This window comes from Lepisosteus platostomus, chromosome 13 (genome assembly GCF_059453375.1).
Source record: "Lepisosteus platostomus isolate fLepPlt1 chromosome 13, fLepPlt1.hap1, whole genome shotgun sequence".
NCBI lineage: Eukaryota > Metazoa > Chordata > Actinopteri > Semionotiformes > Lepisosteidae > Lepisosteus > Lepisosteus platostomus.
The window spans coordinates 27614087-27636572 of record NC_142623.1 but is presented as its reverse complement, the minus strand read 5'-3'; the positions used below and the strand labels follow the sequence as shown (position 1 = coordinate 27636572).

The following is a 22486-nucleotide window of genomic DNA, read 5'->3' as shown; positions in this document are numbered from 1 at the left end:
TTGCTTTTCTTCATTCTTGTACAGTAGCCTGCAGTGTGATGTTTTTCTTCTCAAGCTCTACAGTCTAAGCATTCATTTTAAATATTGCTGCTATGAGGGATATTCTGAGGGATAATGTTTTCATAATTAAAAATCACCTGTATTAAAAATGACTTATTAAAATGAGACTTTGTTTTTGTCCCCAACATCAAACAACAAAAACCAGATTTTTCTGTGTCAATAAGCGTAATAAACGTATGCTAAGACATTTTGCCAATCTATCCATTGGTAGCTGTTGGAAGCTTTTATCTTGTCAGGTTTTAAAAGTGCAGATACTATATTTAATCTCATTCATCAAAACCCAATGAACCCATCAGTACTTTCAGTCAGCTTTTCTAATGGGAAGGGAAATAGTGATGTAATTTCCAGCAGAACAGTCCTTTTGTGGTGTGATTTATTGGTAGGTGGCTGTAAGGATCATGTTCCTGTGGTCAAAACCCTTGGCTTGCTCGGTTTGTCATGCACTGCATTAATCTTGGAAGTTTTGGGCGAGACTGACGCTTCTTGGCATGCGGTATTGTTGCTCTGCATGCTGCTTATCTGTTTAATGCAGAAAATACACACAAGAAGCAGTCTTTGCTCTGTAGAAAGGAAAGAGAAGAATATGGAATAAAAAGGTGCATGGGTGTTGACATTTTTTCGGAAACTGTTTTGTATTTCGTGAAGAACGTTGAAGCACATAGCTGACTGCAATTTTTTTTCTGTTTTCCAGCGCTGAGAATAGGTTGGTCTTTATTGAATCCTCGCAAGAACAACAAATGGCCAAGAAAAAGATTAGATTGAAACAATGTCCCAATTTTGAAGTTGAGAGCCCTGTTCATTGTACCAGGTTTTTCTCAGTGGCTTCTGGCTGCTCAGTGGAAGCCAACCAGCAAACAAGAGATGATTAATGATTTCCACATATGGGTGGGGTACAATTTACATTAAGTGCTGTTCAGTATAGCTCTAGTGTGATGTAAATTGAAAGGATTCTTTGCTAGCTTAGATGGTGTGACTGTCATCTCTTGGATTTTAGAGAGACATTTTCTTTTACTTCTGCCACAAGTTTTGCATTCATTTTATGTTCACTACATTTTGGTACGTTTTTCTGCCCCTTCATTGAAGAACTGAATTACAAACATTATGTTCTGTGCCCTGTCCCTTTCCTCTTTTTTTTTTCTCCAGGAAGTGCTCTTTACAGTAGGTTTCTGTGGAGCTTTTCTTCTTGCATGGCAGCTGGAAATGTAATTAATCCAGCTGGAGGTTTAGCTTTACTTGTTTATTGCACCCACTTCTCTCAAGTGCTGAGAACACAATGTCCCTGTTTATTAAAGCCTGACCCCAGAAGTGACCTGTTAGCACAGCCTGGCCAAGCATTGAACTCCCTGTCTTTGGTCAGTCCTGCCCTGCATCTTCAACTGATTGTACAGTTAGACTTAAAGCTTTGCCCATACATTCCATTGTAACTGTAAGCGCAAGTAATAAAGAGGAAACTGTTTTTCTAAGATTCTCTTTAATGGTTTACATGACAGCAAACAGTCTGCCTGAACCTGCTGGTGGGGGTAAAGTTTAACATCAGAACACTGGAAGCATTCCTCTCAAGGAGTAACAATGGAACAAAAGAAACTCATTCCTGCAAATTATTAACTCCTCTTGTATCTTTAAAGGCACGATGTAAGTGCCATTTAGTTACCCCCTTTTCTTGTTTTCTTGTTTTTATTTCAGAATTTTTGTTTTGGAGCATTTGATACCTCCAAACCACTTCAAAGATAGAACATACCTGTTAAAATGTGTTAATTGCCAGTTTTCAAGGTTTAAGTCAATTGTTTGTTGTGTGCGTCTGATGATCTGAATTAAATGTGCTTTTATGCATTATCTCTGCTTGGTGGGATATAAATGCTTTTAATACTGCGGGGACTGTACATCATAAAAGTGTATCAGCTAACAACATGCAGAGAAGTACTTCTTTAAACATCATTGTATGCTGGTTTATAAAGAAAAATAAAATATTTTGTACAGCTTAACAAACTTAATTTGATATATTTCACAATTGCTGATCAATTTAACCATAAAGTGTGAACTCTGTCCCAAATTTGAAATAAAATAACGGACACCTTTGTTATAAATTCAGTTGGTTACACCATACAGTATTTTCATAATTTGAAAAAGTAACTCTTATGAATCAAAACTGTATAACCAAAACAACATATCTTATAACAGATCTCTTAACATTGGTCAGTGTTAAACATTTTAGAAATGAAAAATGCTGAGTGTTTTAAAGTGGGAGAAGTGAATAGACCAGTTACTTTGGGTGGATTGTGTAAATTTGAATGGTGATGGAGGCATTATGTACCTTTGTGTCTCTGAAAAGAATGGCAAGTATCCTAGGAAGAGTCCAAAATCAGACTGATCCAAAGAACACTTCACCAGAATTAATGCACCCCTGTTGTAGTTCCCAGCAAGTTGGAATTTTGTACCTTTTTGTAGTTGGTGTTTTCTTTTTCAATGGATGACTTGAAGTTTTATAGAATGGTTTTGTGAGAGTCTGCTTGCTTACTCCTTTTTAAAAGTTGACAGATGCACAACACACTTCAAAAGATTTAGAAAGCCCAAGATTCCTCAGCTGACTGATACACACTTGAACAAGACAGTAGATCTTGACTTTTTCTATACATGTTGCCTGTAGGTCTGAAAGAATATTCACAGCTGTTAAATCCTGACCATGGGCGGAATGGCAGGACATTATTTTATACAAGCTTGTCTATTATGCAAGTCCAAATTAACTTGTAGTGTACAGTAGCAGTGAGTGATTTCCAACACTCAGTGTAATTTTATTGCATTAACTGAGCGCAAAAATACTGGATGTCTTATTTTGACATTAGGAGTCCACTGAAATTAGATAACAGGTCCTATTAAAAGGACATGAAAAATTGAGGTAAGCTTGCAAGGTGTTAATTTTTTTTAGCCATGACTATGTAGGTTTTGTAATATCTTCACTTCATTGACCTTTCACTCAGTGATTACGAAGAACAATCTTCTATGACTATAGCATAGGATTTAACTTTCTATTACAAATATCCCTTTTTTATTTTCTGGCTTGTGTATATTAAGGTCATTTATGGTTTTAGTCGGAAGTAATATCTAGTGTCTACAAAAATGAAAGCCAGCATTAAATCAGAAGGAAGTCAACACCTGCTTTTAAGTTGTCCTTCAGGGGTAAATACAGATTTTTAGCATATACTGTAATAGTAAAGTTCACTACTGCAGTTGCTTTAGTTAAGAGAAGGCGATTTATCTTTAGTGAAAGTAAGAAAATGTATTTGAAGTCTAAATTATGTATTTTAAATGTAATTTTGAATTTTGCTTTACTTGTAACTGCATACTGTACTGTACAGTATGTCAATGAAAACAGTATTTTCTTTGTGTGGACTATTGTGGACAGTACTATTGTATCTCCATACAGTAAGTACTTTTAAGGTGTGTAGTAAGCTTTCTATAGTAGCATTAATATATGCTTTGACCTTTTATTGCAGTTACTTTTTTTTTTTTGCCTAACTGCTAAGTTTCAAACGAACCTCTTACTACTTACTGTATTTTCTATACATTTTCAGAGTTGTGTAGTTTTGCAGAAAAAGACCTTCATTTTTAATCTTTCATTCACCAGGCACCATTACCTACTGCAATCATGGCATTTGCTGGAAATACAGTTTTACAGAGTAGATGCAGCACAGTGCAGAACAATATTCTGTAATTTTCTATCTGTCACTATGACAACCAAATTGTTTTTCTTGAGAATGTAACTGTTTGTTCTGGCCACGAGTACTGAAGGAGTGTTACAGTGGTCTTTATGCGGGTTAGCTATGGGTTTTTATTTTCCAGTGTGCTTTCAGAAAAAATATATATTTATTTGGACTTGGTATTAATGTAGGATGGAAAAAAGAATTACAGAACCACTTATTAGAAAGTATTTTATTTGTCCTTGGATGAAAACTTTGCATGTCTACCACTGCTGAGTAGCTTGTCTCCCATGTTCCAGCTGTCTTTTCCAGTTACTCATTTGATTTGAAAAGCCAGGCATTTATATAGTTTTTCCCTGTAACTTATGAAGTGTTTTATTGTGCAAATAGAGGGCCTGTTTAAAGGAAGAGGCTTGTATAATCTCTGGTGATTGTCCTAAGTCCTGTGCCATTCATTAGACAGAAGTTCCAGTCTGTCACACAGTTTTTGAGAGTCATTGTTTATCTTGCTGTACTGTTTGTGGCTCATCATCACATGATGATTTGCTGTTTGCAAGTGGTCCCAAGGGAAACACCCAATGCCAACTCCAGCTTTATGATACATGAAGAGACAGAACTGACTAGTGGGTCATGAATGACTGTACAAATCAGAATCCTGAGTTGTTAGATAGTTGGACACCATTTGATGGTGCAAAGACTTTTACTCTTTTTCCCATAGTACATGACAGTCTGCTGACCAGTAGCTTAACTTTTGTCCACAGGACAGCAGAGTAATATAAACAAAAAGCCACAACCCTAGGCTAGAATAGAACCTGTTTTTTACAGTTAAATGAGGCTGCTGAGAGGGGCTACTTCACATCATGCCAAAAGAAGTATGCTGGGTGCATCTTAATGCTTCAATGCTGCCATTGGTTAATAGCAGTTTCTCTCTTTTGGACTAAGGTTATAATTATTAAAATGCTCTGGGCTTTCAAAGTCCCCATGAGAACCAATGTGAATTTAAAAACCTAAGTATTTTGAATATAAAGCCCATTATGATTATAGTAGATGTTCCATAAATAAAGTTTAAAAAAAAGATTCAATTTCTATTTAGATAATTTGCAGTAATGGGTACTGCTCTCCACATTTTATCATTCAGAATGAGTGCCGCCGCTGTCTCTTCCAAGAGCTCTATCTGCCTTTAGCGCGTTGAAATTTTAAGTAAACAGTTTTGGAAGGGCAGGTTCCAGAAGTGACCTGTCCCAGTGTGATGACAGTCGACTGATTAAACAAGGGAACACTCAGTACAGGCACTTCCTCTGTCTTCCAGAAGTTACTGTACTATCTCCAATCGTGTTCTGAGAAATAAGCCTTCTAAATTTGGACTGCTTTTCGTCAAATTGATTGCAAGTCTTCTAAAAATGTATTCATATTGTGCACACGGAGTTAATGTAAGAACACAATTCTTTCGATTAGCTCTAATATTTTCCAGGTTTTGCAGTGTACACATTACTGTAAAATAGTCTGTTCGTCATCACATCTTGGCTATTTGTATCTGTGCCTCCAAGGATTGATGCAACGTTTCTTACATTTCTAGCAGTACTCTGCAACCATGGGATTATGAAGTAATTTTCCAAAACCACAACTTATTGTGCCCATTTCCTATCCATACATTGACATATTTAGACATCTAGACACTAACTCCATCATGGTTTATATATTTAAATATGATTAATCTTAAATTTTCATTAGATACTAGGACAGTTTCAAATGTTATAAACAGAGTGTGCTGCTGTAGTTGAAGAAACAGAGGCAATTGAAAAATGTAGGAATTGCATTCAGTCAAGTTTAAAGTGGTGTAGATTTTAAAACTGTCTCAAGAACTGTTGTTTTGAGCTGAGTCTCAGATTATTTTGGCAAATGTGGTTACACTGTTGAGTTAGTACCAGAAGGTGGCAGCAACACCTGCATTGTCCACATCTTATCCTTGGCAGATTGCTGTTCAGCCTCTGGGTTGTGAGCAAGTTTCTTGCACTGTGATCACAATTGATACATTTATACACTGATATATTAATGGTTGCTTCACACAACCCCCCCCCCCAAAAAAAAATACTGTGGGATTACTGCTATTTAACTGATTTATTTTACATACAATTGATTTGAGACCATTTTCATCATGACTTTTGGCTATTTTGTATTCTTTATTAAACCCTTACAGATCATAAGAACTGTTAAAAATGAGAAAGACTATTTGGTTCGAATAGGAATTTTATGTAGATAATTAATCCAAGGATTTCAGGATTAATTCAAGGATTTCCATGAGGGAATCCAGGTTTAAGATTAAACACCATGACTGGATAACTTGTTCCATATGTCTACAACTCTTTGTGTATAGAAGTTCCTCCTGTTCTCATTTTTAGTGCTCTTTCCCATGTTTTCCATGTGTGTCCTCTATTTTTCCTTTTTTAGAAATATCTAATCAAATACTACATCAAGTCTAACAGACTCGATGGCTTTTGGCAGGAGAGTGGTATGTTGTAGGCTTCAGCAGGAACACTACTTTTTTAAGAATAAAATGTCTAGAATACAAAATTCAGAATGAAGACTGTTGGTTTAGTGATGTTTCGTATTGGTCCATTCTTTGGAGTCTCTGAGCTAAGGGGAAAAGATGTAAAGGCCATTTTAATAAAGACTGCGTAGATTTTAAATAATGTTGGCTCATATAATATTGATGTAACATGTTTAGTTAATCTGGAATGCCTTGTCTCTGCAAGGTGCCTTTGTATTGAGTTGAGATTTTCTCACAAAATGGAAATATAACAGAAGGTTTGAACATGGGCATTGGTCTTCTTCAGGCTTTTGTTGACTTGAACTAAGCTACAGATGTAATTAAAATACTTTCAGTGCAAAAGAAAATATGTTATTTTTTTTAGATTGGAAGTTATTAACTTAGGGGGATGACATTTAAGATGTTTTATTTTTTAATATCCTAATAGAGGACTATAGTGTTGCTGTGTATTTTGAATGTTTACAGCACAGGCCTACTTTGATTTTAACAGCCAGAAAAAAAAAACTTAAAATGTTTTCCAGTTTCCATTCCTGCAAAAAGACATGTTTCTAGTTTTCCAATACTGGCTAACAATGTTCGGGAAGTCATTAAAATAAAAGTGGTTTAATTTTAATCTTTAAACTTGGCGGGGAATTGGAGTTGTCCTGGCTAAATTCCATTCTGGGCTTGTACAGTCTGGCCTTGCTGAAGCTCTCCCTTAAAGGGGAACTGCAGTCCCAATTTCTTAGACTGGGTATTAAATCTCGGTAACAAAATACATTCATTGATGGTATAGGAAAAAAAAATCAAATTTTAAATTGAGCACATAATTGTGAACTTGTGGAAAAATTGAGTAAAAAAAAGCTTGTCAAATTGTGAAAGTACTGTATAGTCACCATGTTGTCACAAACCCCTGGTCTTGCCACTGGTGAGAGTTTGTGCAAATTGTGATGTTAACAGGCCCTTCCTGCTCACTAGTTACTGTAATGGCTAACGTATTGCGAAGGACAAACAAATAAGCGCAAGAAACATTTCACCCCAGGAATGTTCAACAAAACTGTCCAAAGTCAAGAGCAATATTCCTATTGGGTTAAAAGAGATGTATTCACAAGCCTGCTTCACCTCAATGTATGTTTTGTTGCCTCATTCTAAATCACAAACTTTGACTATATGGCGCTGTGCATACCTAGAAATTGTGTCATGTAAATTGGAGGTTTTACAAGTTTCTGTGTACATTTTACTTTTATTGTGGTTTGAAATGCACTCATCAATGCTGGTTCTTTCTAACCCCGAAATATAAGGATAGCGTTGAAGTTCCCCTTTAATTTAACTGGTGCAGCAGTTTCTTACTTCAGTCTGATCTGCTGTGCCGTGGAACTGCTGGCATATAATGACTGCGAGAGTCACCCAGGAGGGTGCTGATTTTCTGTAGCGGATAAAGTGGTCTGCTTCTACATATCAATGATTTTGGGACTGGATGAAAAGTGCAGTGTATATATATACACACAGTATATAGCCAGCAGCCATATCACTCTGCAACTCACACCTGGCAACCCACTGAAGCTAAGCAGGTGTGAACCTGGTCAGTACCTGGATGGGAGACTTCCTGGGAAAAACTAAGGTTGCTGCTGGAAGACGTGTTAGTGGGGCCTAATGCGGTCCATGTGGGTCCTAATGCCCCAGTATAGTGACGGGAACACTATACTGTACTATACTGTAAACAGGCACCGTCCTTCAGATGAGATGTAAAACCAAGGTCCTGACTCTCTGTGGTCCTCCCTTATAATTCCCATCTATGAATTGGCTTCATTACTTTGCTCTCCTCCCCACTGATAGCTGGTGTGTGGTGAGCATTCTGGTGCACTATGGCTGCCGTCGCATAATCCAGGTGGAAGCTGCACATTGGTGGTGGTGGAGGGGAGTCCCTATTATTTGTAAAGCGCTTTGAATGGAATTTCCAGAAAAGCGCTATATACTGTAAGTGTAAGCAATTATTATTATTTTTATTATGATTATTATATTCAAGACATTTTTAAAGCCCTCCAAAATGTATATTACTCATGTGAAATACATGATAACACATCAGAATATTCATACGAAACACTTGTGAATCATTTCTCTGCGCCTTGATGCACAGCTCTTGGAAAAGCACAAAGTTTATAGTGATATATTCAGGAATGCTTTGCAGGCATGCTCAATGAAACAAGTCTGTCACTGTTGCCTTTGTTTTGAGCTGGTTGGTGGTGACAGAGATTTTCAAGATCAAAACAAATTAGGAGTTCATTCTCAATGTATTCTCTTACTTCTGACCACATGCTTTTCTTAATGTGCAGAAAAAAATGCAGGTTAATACCACATTGATGTAGCTTTTAATCTATTCATTTGGACAGTAACTTTTATACAGTATACTCTTTTATACAGTATAGTACATCCCCTTTGATTCCTCTGTTAGGGAGTTTTCCTGAGGAGCATGCTATCTCCGTCTCCTGAGTCCCATTACAGTCACTTCTTGTTTATGCCCTTATCTTACCATTATCTCACAAAACATCTTTTTATTCTAGTTCCTGGGTTTGTAAGCATTTCCCACAGTCCCTGCGGAGTGTTGATAATGTACAACAGAAAGTGTTAATGTATGTTATATCTTTATATACAGTATACATCTGACCATGTTGGATGTGATCTACAGTATATGGATAGTGTCTTATCACCATGCTAATGCTTTTCTGCTTAGATATTATTTGGTTCATTTTAGAAGACTGAAGTGTTTAGCCAAAATCCCAAGAAGCCCAGAGAACTACAAGTCAATGGAGTTTGTATTTAATACAGTGCCAGACATACTTAGCAGGTGCCTAATATGTCAGATTACATAGTTTTTCTTGATCAGTTGATTGAAGTAATTTCACATGGCTTTCACCACATGGTTTTAAAATTAAGTACTTTTCAAATACTAATGAAATACAAACGTTTTCCTAAAATAACTTGTTTACAGTTTTGGTCTTTTTGTATGAGCCACTCGAAGATTGTTCATTATATAAAATAATGAGAAATCATAGTACTACTGTTGTTATTGTTCTGGATAATCTGCAGTTTAGGTAGGAACACAACTAGCCACATACATGGCCACAGCAGTGTTGTTTTCACTCTAAACAAAAAGGATTCATCACGTTGTGTGTACAGCAGTCTGGTAGCATTGTGTAAGTAAGTCATCTAATCTTGATCTTTATTCATGTTTCTTTCTCTTATCTGACCACATTTAGATGATGCTGAAAAAGGAAGTCCCATTAATGCTAAATTGGATATAATTGGGGTTTCATTTCATGTCTCCACAGAATAACATTCTTTGTTTGTGCTTACCAAGTCGAAAAAGTGACTGGTGATTAACTGCTATATGCTGTTTAGAAGTGGTAGAACACATTTTTTTTTCCAATCCTGACGCGTGGAAGCCAGCTGTGTCTTGGAACACATAATGTCCTTCAGCTAGCTGAAAAACACAGTTAAGTCGCTGGCGACGCAAAGCATTTTAGTGATGTGCGTCTTCTGAGGGCTGTAGACTGAGCACAAGCTGCCCACCTGTTTACCATAACTTCTCAAGGGGCTGAATAGGTTCAGTGTTTTGCCCTGCCATGTGGCCATATATATATTTTCACATGCATTCTTCCAGCTATCTGTTCATAGTGTTTGAACAGCTGTGTTTAATAGTATGCTATATTAAAGACAGTCTTGCAAAATCAAAAAGATTTTGCTGTAATGTCAACTTAACAGAAAACGTGCTTCACATAGCAGTGAGCATGCTTGTATTGTACAGTACCCCAAAATACAGTATAAGCTTTTGGATTTTGGATGAACAATTACTTTTTTACATTATTTTATGAATGTATTGCATTGCAGTTCATGGCATCATTTAAAACCATTATAATTCTTTGTGAATATTACAGTTTATCTTGTAATTCAAAAGCATGTCCTTAGATGAGCTGTTCTGGGTACTTTGCTCATGGTCTGCATCAATCACGGGATTTTACAACAGTCACTGATCTGAATTGCTTTTGAAACAATGCTTCATTAAACCAGCCTGAATTTAAATGCTTGTCGCCATTAATTGTAGATAAGCTGAAAGTGTTTTATCTTGTCTTTTTAGGATTTAAACACCATTTACTGCCATCTTTATAACATGGATATTTTATCACATCTCAGGGAACATCAGATAAGGTAAGATAAAATTATCATGCATAGCTCAAGTTCTCTGTGATCAAAACTATACAAGAATAAATGTATACTACATTTGATCAATTCCAATACCTGTTTGTTCTGTAACCTTTCAGCAGCACTGAGAATACCCTTATATAACATCTACACTCAGAACAGAAGGAGAATGTCATTTCATCCTTTCATGCATTCATGACCAGGGACAGTGAATCCAGTTGACCTCCTCTTATTCCATCAAATGATTTTTTAACTGCCAAAATTAGTTGTCAGTAAACGTTCTTTCCAGACACACTGTTTATTAAAAAACCCTCATCTTTATAGTTGTAAATGTGTCTTTTCTTAGTGTAATGTGTTTTGTATCTCATGTTTCTTAATATCTTAGTGTTTTGTATCACATAGGGGTATGCAAAATGTAAATATTTCAGCAGATTTTCCTTTAAGTTCTCTTTTGCCTGACGTTCAAATTCAAAGCAGGTTGTTTTAAATAGCACAATTATGTGCATATCTATTATCTGTGGGCACTTTTAATTCAAAGATAATTAAAATTATTTCTTTTAAAAGGTATTAACCAGGTGTGCTTCAACTTGATATGATTTAATACAAAACCTGAAATTATAACGCACAGAGTCATATTAGTCATCAGTGGGAGATTTAGGTAATTAAACATTTATGTGTAATTTCAGTAACAGAATACAATAGTATCCAGTTATGATGAATATTATGTTTTAAATAAAACCGCTTAATACTTAAACTTAATACTGCACTAACATCCCTGTCACGAAAGACACCTCTAGTATTAGATACAATATTTCTGAGTATTCTTCAGATGTTACAGATCTGTGCTCTTCCAATAAATGGAGATATGCTTTCTTGCACAAAACAATTGTAGTTTTGCAACATGTGAATTAGGAATGGAATGCTGTTTTCAGGAGAATGGAAGATACTGCGTAAAATTCAAATAAAAGATCTGTGCTATACCACAGCTTGCTGAATATGACCTGTTAGATCTGCTAGAGCAATGTTATGGAATATTATAGTGTAAATAATTGCCTTGGAATTGAATGCACCCCAAAGCTCCCATCAATCTGCAAACTGCTGAACTTGATGTAATTAGCCCTCTTCTGTTGTATTTAACGAGAGCGGGATCATCTATTTTGAACAAGTTGCACTTTAAATTTTTCTTCGAAAATTCCTACACATCATAAACACCCCTCAGTTTTTTTATTTTTGGTTAAATCTTGTCCAATATTTTTGGACTCCTTTGAGTTGGCCTCATTCGATCTGTTTCAGAGCTCTTTGCTCCTTGCCATAGGTTTTCTACATGCCCTGTAAACTTAACTTCAGCTCTTCGTTACAGAGGAGGAGAGATTCCCACTCCTCTGTCACAATTTATAGCTGAGGTCTCCTGGCAGGGAGAAAATGTTTAAAGTTGTAACAACACAGTAGTTTTATTAGAACTCTTGTGAGAAGACCAAGTTGGTGGCTGCGGGGGTGGACACATGGGACAACTTAAGTTTCAGTTAAATATCTGAAAATCATAATGCAGCAGCCCTTTAAAATGGGGCTACCTTCTACACAGTTTTCTGACCTAATTTCAGCTAAGTATTTGGCAGCACTTCAGATGAAAAGAGAAAGCGTTCTCGCACACCTCCCTCACAGATTGCACTGATGAGTAATCATTCTAGAAGCATTTTTTCATGTATCTTTGATTTGGCTTGCAGCATGGAATTTGATTAGATTTGTGTTTTTAAGCGATGTGTAGGCTGCTGCTTGGCTGGTGTAGGCCAGCTCTAAGAAACGTTGATAACCTGTTGTTTTGGTATTTCAGGTCAATGTGCACCACAGCTCGTTATGAGAAACACGAAACTAACCACGTCCTGTTCTAGTAAGTAAACCTATGGAAGAGCTAGTAAACACCTTTCATGCTCTCAGCTGCCTTCACATCACGCAAGGGGATTTGTAGATGTATATTAAATCTTTGTTTAAAACCTTCAATTACATCTTTAATTGCTCCACGTTAGGGCCAGATTCCAATTGAGCCAGCGGTTTATAAGCAAAGTCATGTGATGCAGTGGCTTCTTCTTTCTGGTTAAGTATTTATGAGTCCTTGCCAATGATGCTGGTAAAAGCCTGTAAAATCTAAAACATTAAGATAAGAGATCGCTGCTTTGCAATACCGTTTTCCTAGGGCCTCTGTATCCTCTGGTTCTTGTTCAAAATACTGTATATATGTGCCTTACAAGAATTAACAGTTTTGATGTTTACATATTCTTTTGACTTGTGAAAATGCTTGGGGATTCTGGGTGACTTTAAAGCATAGTTTTATGTATAACTTTGAAGGTAAGCACGTTACTAGTTCAGTGAAGAATCCAGTTAACTCGAGGTTGAATCTCTCAGTTGAGAGAGACCCAGACAAACTGAAGAGGCAAGTGAAAGATGTTTACTGCCTGACAGTAGCTATCAGTTATAGCCTTGTTTGCTTAAGCAATTAGCTGATGTGAAATACAGGGCATCAAAGAACATTCTTGAAAGATGTGCGATAAATCTTGGATTCAAATCTGCTTGCTTTCTCCTAGGAAAAATGGGATTGACAAAAGAAGCCTATTATCCATGTTTACATTTTAGTTTGTAACTCTGTCATTTTTTAACTCTTTTTGTAACGGTACATGATGTACCTCAGTTCATGTGGGTCAAATGCTTAGTAATGAGGGGTGTTTCTTTATTGAGAGCAGATGTCCAGGAGTGTTTTCGACTCAGGAGTGAAGTTTGGCTGCTTATTAATGACTGTTTTCTTTAGCTGCTTTCTTCTGACCCCCTCCTTGCCCAGACCTCTTTTTAACATAGGCTCTAAAATCCCCTGATATCTACAGTACCTTCTGTTTTTTATTTTACATTCAAGAAATACAAGCACTTTTTCAATATGGAGGCAAGCCCCTCAGCTATACAGTATAAGCCTGTTGACACCATTGGTCTCTGAAGCTCTTCACAGATGATCTTTCCAGAACCTATTTAAGTTATTTATACAGCAGGGATGTTAGCAGGGAAACCATGACAGGGTGAAAACATATCTAATCTGTCCGCTACACAGATTTTGCCATGTTCACAATAGTATAATCTATAGTAGGAGAGAAACCTAGGGAAGTTTAACCCTGAGGTCTGGGAGCTGATTTTTCTGCAAATTGATGGAAGCCAGCTGTGGGGTGGTAGTCAGCACAGCGGGGGGGGGGTCTGGAATGCGGAACTTCTGGCAGGACTGTGACTGAGCCATGTGTTACTGGGGCGGCTGTGGCTGTGAGCTCATCCAGGCAGGAAATGAACATGCTATCCACAGAAGCAGAGAGGGACTGGACAACACTCTTCATGTCTGCCTCGAACGCTCCACCAGAAAGAAAAGAAAAAGCATCATCGAACTCCGAATTCAGCAAAGGGGGAAATTATTTTCTGATGAATGAGAAGATCTTGATAACTTGAGATTTGGGATGTGTCAGATGGATTTCAGCTGCAGAAGAGTTTTGAAACTTTGCTTTGTTCTACGGTTTTAATTGATCCTTTCCTGCAAGCTCAAGCTAACACAGATAGTGACAAGAAAGATCTGAAAGAAGCGGGTCTGCACACCTGGATATAAATTTTCCTGCTACTGTACTCATTTTGTTTCTGGCAATGACCTTTGCAAAATCTTTGACTAAAGAGTAGCACTGCATTGAGACATTTTCCCGGACCTGATGTTTGGAAAAGTGGGATTACTTCCTTGGAAATGACTATCTCAGGATATTCATTTTTCCATGTGCTAGCCACTTGTTAGTTAGTGGCTGTCAACAGGGTACATTTGTACAGTCTGGGTATGCTCACAGAAAGTAGAAAGATTCAGCAGGGCAGTGAATGTAAGTTTTGATTCAATAGATTCATCTTTTTGTAATACAAATTAGAATGTTGTACTTAAGGTGTTCAGCTCATATGATTACTGAGATTTTGTCTTCTTTTATGCAAAGGATACATCCCTAATAGAATATCTTTACAAATATTTTAACAAATTTATTTTGTTAAAATGCAGTAGGCTGTTAATAATTTAACATTGTAAAAGCAGAATTCACTGGTTAATGAAAGATAATGCCTTCCTACTTTAATTGTAAGTTTTATTCTGCATCCTGTGTGAATGTCCATGTTCTTGAGTCACTTTAAATACAATAGGTCGCTTTACCATGCAGTAAATGATTCTTTGTTCCAGGTTTTCATTACATTTGTGTTAAATACTGTCATTGACTAAGCTGACTACTTGACAGTAGTTCAGGCAAGTTGAATTACTGTAACCATATTTACGTTTAGCTGCTTGTGTGGTTACCTTAGATGAGTGTTACAACTTAGAGTATACTTCATAATTGCCAAATTGAAATAAGGATTCTGTTTCATGACTTGTCAGTTTCTGGATATTTCATGTCAGTGTTTATATAGAGCTGATTTTTTACTATCTGTGCTTGTGCATTTCTGAGATAGTGATGTGCTGCAAAGCTAGAACACAGTATTAACTATTTGTCGTAGGTTTTGTCGTAGCATTATGTGTAGTTGTAACCTGTACATGTTAATTGTCTTATCCTCAAAAGGATGTGTAGGCTGTACAATGTGGGAAGGTCCACCAGAATTCAAAATAAAGGACCTACAATGAGCACAGTGGCTTTAGTGTAAAGCATCTGTTTCTAGAGTCAACTCTAACAGCTGTTTCTAAGGAGATTTACATAGAAAACAAAGGTTAGTACTTTTGTTTTGAATGATGTAATCTCTGGCTGTGAAACGTTTCTGACCAGCAGTGTCTGGCACTTTTAAACCTTTTCAGTTGAAGTTTTGAGTCAGCATTTTTTATGTGTCTTGATAAGTGCTTCTCTTCACATTTTCTATCAAGCTTTGCAGCTTGTCATATTTAATGATTTTCTATAGCACTTCATTTTAAGCTATATAAAACTGGCATCCTTAATGCCTGTGTTTCAGTTTCTGCGGAATGCAGAATGCCGAATGTCCGTCCTGTAAGGTAATACCTGCTCTGAATTTGTCAGTTTTAATGGATTCATGTGTAGCTCTTCTCCAGTAGCCACACAGAAAAAACATGTCACATGTGGCTTTTTTGTTTGTTTTAGCATTCCAGAAAATCCTTGTAGAGTATGTGAGAGCATGGCAGTCTGTTTAGCAAATCATATTGGTGAGCCTGATATTTGCTGGTGGCACAGCATTGTGAAAGTCTGAGTGAGACTGGAAATGACAGTGTATGTACTTTGCATTTTAAAATAATTATTTTCAGGATTTATGTAGTGCAGTTCATCCAGAAGGACCCCAGATCTCTTGACATATGTGAGGACCTACTTTGTCCGCTACTGAAGTGTGGCAACCATTGTGCACCAGCTGCTACACTAACTACATAGCAAATCATGGGGACATTTTCTTCATCATCTGAACTAAAGGAGAACTTTATGAAAGGGTGATTGGGTAAGTCCCAAGTCCCTTGGCCGAGTAGAATTTAGCCAGGGTAATGAAATTAACACCCCTATTCTTGTGAACATTGCCATTGTTTACAATTGTTCACAATTACCAATTAAGGTATTTAGATTATTTAATTACCTATTACCTATAAAGAACAGGTAGTTCTTTAATTACCTATTATAAGGTATATAGATATTTTTTTGGAGAATATTGAAAATAATGTCCCAAATATGTTTATAGAGGTTGTAACCTTCAACCATTTGGAACAATATTTTGAGGTAACCCTCTCTTGATTCAGTTAAACCATTATTTTTAAAGTTCGGCTTTAATTCTCCTCTCGCAGCTGCTCCAACAGTGAGAGAGAATAATTTACGGGTATGATGATCAGGTCACCACTCATTTTAAAATAAAACAAACTTGTAAAACAGTGCAAATCCCCCGAAAGGATTTTTTCAGGTTACGCTGTTTGTAAAGAAAGCATGTGTCTATCTGATGAAAATCCTTCAGGTCATGGCAATCTCATTTTCATGATTTGGCAGATGAAATAATTTCTGGGTCAATTTTCACCTCACTGTCAGAAGAGGAAATATGTTAAAAGCCAAAGGCAAAGATATTGATGTTGGTGTGGTACTCTGAAGAAATGATAACCGCTACTTTAAGCAGCTAGTGAACTGAATACATTATCTTTTGGTGGTCAGGGAGGCAAAAATACTTGGCAGAATAGTTACTAGTTCACAGCAGATTTTAAACTCACAGAAGTGTGAAGGCTTTGCATTTTAAAATGAAACTACTTTACCATGTTATTAACTTCATCCCTAATGAGAATAAATACAAATATTTGCACTAGATTTTTAATAATCCTTGCATTTTGCAGTACAGTGATAATGTTTTGGACACGCTTGCATTAAATATTGGCTAATAATAATAATGTAATGGTCAGTGATCAAGTTTCTGTTTTTAATCATACATATTATAGAGGACACTTCAAGAAAAATATGTTTTTGCTCACTGTCACATATGTTGTGAGGTATACAAAAGTGCTTTGTATTGTAAGATTGATAAAATTAGTGTATGGCTGTGCTTGACTGCTCGGTGGTAGCAAATTGCACATTTTGTGAGTTGTGACCATATGATCTTAATCATAAGTGGTGAAAAACTGAGGATCTAATTGTGCCAATCCAATTGCAGATATGTTTCCTGTATTGAAAGCTGTGGAAAGAAAATTGTATTCTGCTCATTTATTTTGGGTTTTTAAAGCAGTTGTTGGATTCTGGATATTACATTTTATTTATAAGCTCTTTTAAAAAAATATTCTGAATATAACTTTATATGCAGACGAAAGACCTGAATTTAAAACAGTCCTTTCTTCTGTTTTGTATGTTTTGCAGAATTTTCTTCCTTGTAAAGAACAGTAGATCTGTCTGTAATGAGAATTGCTTATGATATACTGTAGCTTATGATTTCCTTCCCTTTTATATGACATGTGAAAGAAATTCTCACGGGGATGCATTCTTCATTAGTAGCCTAGCACTTGACCATTAAGCCTAATGTATAGCTGTAGTTCTGTTAACTAGTGACAGTAACATTGAAAGATTTCTCACTGTCTCAGTACTTTAATAGTTGTGAAAAGGTTTTATTTCGGGAAGTAATGTGGGTGAAAGTATCAAGTGTTTTTTTACTTGCTGTAGAAAGTACTGCTGTCAAGTAGTCTGGGGTCACATTATATATCATGCAAGGAAAAGAAAAAAATACCATGCAAGCTAAGCACATATTTGTCTAAAGTGCAATGTCTAAGATGATTCTGCAACAGTGGGCTGTTCGCAGACACTCATGCTTAAGATAATTGGACGTGCTTGCTCTGAACAGTTGTTCGATGAAGTGGTGAAGCTCAATTTTTTACTTTAATTGGAGTATATATTTTCGTGTGCAATCTGTTTGGAATGTGTGCAGATGGTTTTTGTTGGGAAGTGACATGGCTGAGATTTAAAAAATAAATAAATGAAGAGATCTGATGAACAAGGTGCTGTAATCGTTTATAGCCTAAAGCTAGTGTTCTTTGAGCCTCACTTTTTCATGGCTCAGATGGCTGTAAGGCTTTTGAGGATGAATCTTTTTGCTATAAAGGTTGTCATAAAAGGAAATTGAATCTGGTAAGCCTAAAGCAATATTATGTACGTTACTTCATACTGTGAAGGTGAAATGTCAGAAATATGACAAAAAGCAATCTTTCTGAGAGCAAGGAAAATAAAATAATCTTGTGCATTGTAGACTTGATTTTTCTGTCTTCTCATCAAGCCATGGAAATCCTGCTGTTGCTTCCTGATCAATAAGGCCGTGCTTGACTGCTCAGTGACTGTAACTAAACATGACCTTCTCGAACAAGTGAGAATTAGAGGGATTTGTGTCAGGATAGGTCTTAGTTTAAAACCTATGACCACAACATAAATAGGCTCTACCAGTTCTATTGCTTAAGAAGTTTACCAGCACCGAATGAAAGAGACTCCGCTAATATGACTTGTAAGATTGTATTTGGACTTTTAATGCATTTTACAAAGTTGTAGGAACAGCCCTGTTGTTCAGAAAAAAAACCTAACGTTGTGTGGTAGGGCCTGTCTAGATATAATTTTTGTTCTCATTTTATAGAAATTACTGCTCAAATAAGACATTCCTGCTTTCAAATATAACAATTCTGGTTCACCGCCTTTCTGTTGATTTCTTTGCCATCTTTTCCATGATGTGTTGATTGACTTCTAAAGCTTTGCTTTAAAGGGGGATAACCCCAATCACAGTATTACATAAAGCTCAGCATGTGGGCTCAATTCAATCTTTTATTATTCCAGAACTTTGCTGCATTTAAGCTTAAAATGTTATGTTCTTTCTGCAGTTTTGGAAAGCAATCTGGAGGAAGAAGAGGCTATGAATATATCACTTTAGAGCCATCAGAAATGATTGTGGTGAGTGAGATCCCTTCAGCGTTTGTCAAGTTGTTTTTCCCTCATAACCTAATGTTGCACAGATGACCAAGCTCAAAATGGAAGGAGGACGTTACTGATCAATTTCAGGGGGCAGCATGATGAATCATGAGTTTTTACACAATGTGGTTACCTCAAGTTGTGTTTAGAGATGAGAATGCACAGCAACAGACCAATTTATTTCAAATGCTTGGTTTCTCCCTTAATTATAAGAAAGGGGTCAACTTAACTTAATGTAGTATAAACCTTAATTAGCTACAATAAAATCTGAAAAAAAAAGTAAAAATGTTTTTTCTACGTTTTTTACTGGGATGTTCACATTTTGCATGAATCACAAATTCCATACAGGAAAATGTATGCTCTGTTTATCCAGTGCAGTTATTTCAAAACAGTTGTACATCTTAACTGTAATGGTACAGTTGCTTATGCATAATGGCCTGTTTTTTCAACCTTTGCCTTCATTTATGTAAATGTAACACTTCATGGTAGATCTGAAGGACTAAAGGTTGAGCCATGTAGCACCTCATTTACATCAGCAGTGTTATCAATATAAATCTTCACTTATCCTTTTAACTTACACCTTTTAACTTAATTTATGTGAACATACAAGAATTAAAGTGTAATTTCAAATTAAGACAGGAGCAAGAAGCAATTTTTTCAGTTTGCTTGAATTCATGCTGTGACTCACTGTTAATTCTATCCCTCCTTGGCTTATTTGCTTGGGTCTGTATATAAAGCTGGCGGAACAGAAAACCACAGACTCAACAAACAGATCGGTGGTCGGATTCTCATAATGTGCTGATCCCAGTTTAGGACTGCATAGCCACCTGGCACTGTGTATAATTCTGCATGGAAAACCTTTTTTCTATATGTTTTTTTAAGCTAACTTTCTTAAACTGCGGTAAAGACCATCTCTCTGTAGAGACTTTACTCATGTACAGCCATGGGAACTCTCCAAAAACCACACTAGCACTGTTTCCCCTAATTGTGCTATTTTTGTTTTTTAACTATGTGAAAAATACACTGAGGGTTTACAATTTAAAACGTTGTACTTCAACTAAGCTGTACGATGACTTGTGCTTACCTAAAGAGAATTCATTTTACAGTGGTCATACTGTACACTCAGACAGCTGTTTGTACCAGTTAGACATTAATGCAAAGGGTAAGATGTTTTAATATTCTGTTGTGCCAGAAGTGCATTAAACTAGTTTTGTGCAACTTTTGATATCTGTTTTATTTTATTGGAGGGGAGTGTTATGCAGGGATTGCTAGGGGACTGGAGTCTGAATACAAAAAAATTAGACTTTTTTGTGCCAGATTTTTAATTCTCCCCTGTTTGTATGAAAATGCTTCCCTCCCTTTTAAATCTCCTGTAATGTAGGTTTTCTCCAGCGGCTGGAGAGGCAGAGACAGTGTGGAAAGTGGACCCTGTGGCACTTAGTGCGTGCTCAAACCCAGCCTACACAAAGCTACACCTACACAATTACTGTACAAATTTTCAAAGTCTTTTTTTTTTTCATTTCACGGTCAGAAACATTTCCATCCTATTCCCAAACACTCAGCAGAAGTTCCTGTGTCAGGATAATTGAACTTTAGACTGTGAAGGCACAGTACAAAGTAACATACTGCAGTAGTTGTAGATGTGTGTTTATGTGTGTGAGTAAATGCATTTCTAAGGGGAGTGAGAGAGAATGTGTTTATGTTTACACCTTTAATAAGCTTTGAAAAATGTGTTCTGACACCTGCCTGGTCTTCATGAATGTTTCAAAATCTTATAAATAAAGCAGGCTAAACTAAATGAATATCTGAATTCTTAAACTCCCATTCCTCATTTTAGTCTCCTTTACTTGAATTTCCATTTGCCAGTAATAATTTTAATGATGCATTCACCAACATGCTATATGACCTGCCTGTTGGACAGTTGCTTTGCAGCATCCGCTGAATTGGGTGATATAATTCTCTGCTCGTTTGTCAAGAAGCTCATGTTTCCTAATCTATCGATTGAGTGCAATGAGGCTGTCCGACCCCCACCACTGCAAGATACACCAGGGAACATTGAAGATAAAGGTGGAAAGTTAGAAACTGCAACTCAGTTTTCCTGTAAATGTCTTAATTTTATAAAAAATGTTAATTGTATTTACTAGAGGTGCGCAGTAAAACTGGTATACCGGTAAACCGCTGTTCTTTAGTGGTGCGTTGCGTACCGTGGTATGTTTTAGACCGTACTGGTAGGTTCTGTAAATTACAGTAATTTTATTTTTTAAGGGTGAGTGGAAAAAAGTCATACTAAAAGTATTTCCCACATATCATTGGCTAGTAAGTTTGGAAATATGACATGATTTTGGAAATCACACAGAAATAATCGCAGCTGATTGGTTCAGAACGACCTTAACATTCATCAATACGGGCATTCCCAATGACCCATTGAACATGTGCTGTTTTTTCTAGTTTTTCTGATTCTACTGCAACTCTAGTCATGAAGGAAGACTAGTCTTGATCATGTTTTTAATTCCATTACTATCATTAGACATGCTTTGAGTTTTTGTTCTTTTTTGCAAGTAAGATTCTTAGGCTGTTTAAGTCAATATAGGATGTCTCGTCTCAGCAATGTTTTAAACAAGTATTGAGGATTTTCTGAAGTTTTAGATGAAATAGCCAAGGGGATTTGAACATGCTAAACATGTTTCATAAGGTTGTAAATGTCAACTTTACTCATTGTAAAGAAAGAAATTGTTACAACCTCCAATACCTTGTGACAAAAATCTGCATGTTGTTAAATTCTGTTACACTGTTCAGTGTTATTTCTAGTTCTTTGGTTCCAGCAAAACAACATACTTTTCATAATTTTGTATACAACTCAATATGCTTTACTAATCAAAACTGAGAGATTCTCCATATATAAACATGCAAAATAGTTTGCGGTATACCGCGGTACGTATTGTGGTACATGCGTGTTTTCCAGAGGCAGTACCCAACCCTAGTATTTACCCATGTTTGCATCATTTTAGAAGAGCAAATGATTAAAATCGATTCACCATTAGGCAACATGGTGGCACAGTGCTCAGCATTGCTGTTTCGCCGTGCTGGGGCCCTGGGTTGAATTCCAGACCTGGGGTGCTATCTGCATGAAGTTTGCATGTTCTCCCTGCGTTTGCATGGGTTTCCTCCCACGGTCCAAAAACATACTGGTAGGTTAACTGGCTTCTGGGAACATTGGCGCTAGGTGGGAGTCTGTACTTGTCTGCCCTGCGGTGGGTTGGTGTCCTGTCCAGGATATACCCTGCCTTGCGCCCATTGCTTGCCAGGATAGGCTCTAGCTCCCCCTCGACCCTGGACTGGAAGAAGCAGTTAGAACAAGGCTCAGCAACCTTTCAGAGGGTGCATGCCCAGAGTTAGCTCATATATTTGTTTTTATGGATTTGTTTTACCTTTCAGTAATTACCCTACTTATATTTTGAGTAATACAAGTAAAATAAAAAATATTAAAATATAATTCATTAATATGCACATCTTGCCATTTAGTGTGATCCTTGCTGAAAATTCAAGTTGCTGGTATCAAAGCT

General features: G+C 36.7%; 1 protein-coding gene across 6 annotated transcripts in view; it reads left to right on the top strand.

The window, feature by feature from the left end:
- The window catches only part of rapgef6 (Rap guanine nucleotide exchange factor (GEF) 6), a 100591-nt gene that overhangs the window by 15481 nt on the left and 62624 nt on the right, over positions 1-22486 (top strand). For 5 of the 6 annotated variants that reach the window (XM_088603918.1, XM_088603919.1, XM_088603922.1 and 2 more), the window contains exons 2-4: positions 10418-10488; positions 12314-12370; positions 18836-18905. In XM_088603918.1, coding sequence (XP_088460044.1) covers positions 10418-10488; positions 12314-12370; positions 18836-18905 — 198 coding nt within the window. Of the gene's footprint in view, positions 1-10417; positions 10489-12313; positions 12371-13817; positions 14367-18835; positions 18906-22486 lie in introns of those variants that run through there. The other variant, XM_088603921.1, reaches the window with a different exon arrangement.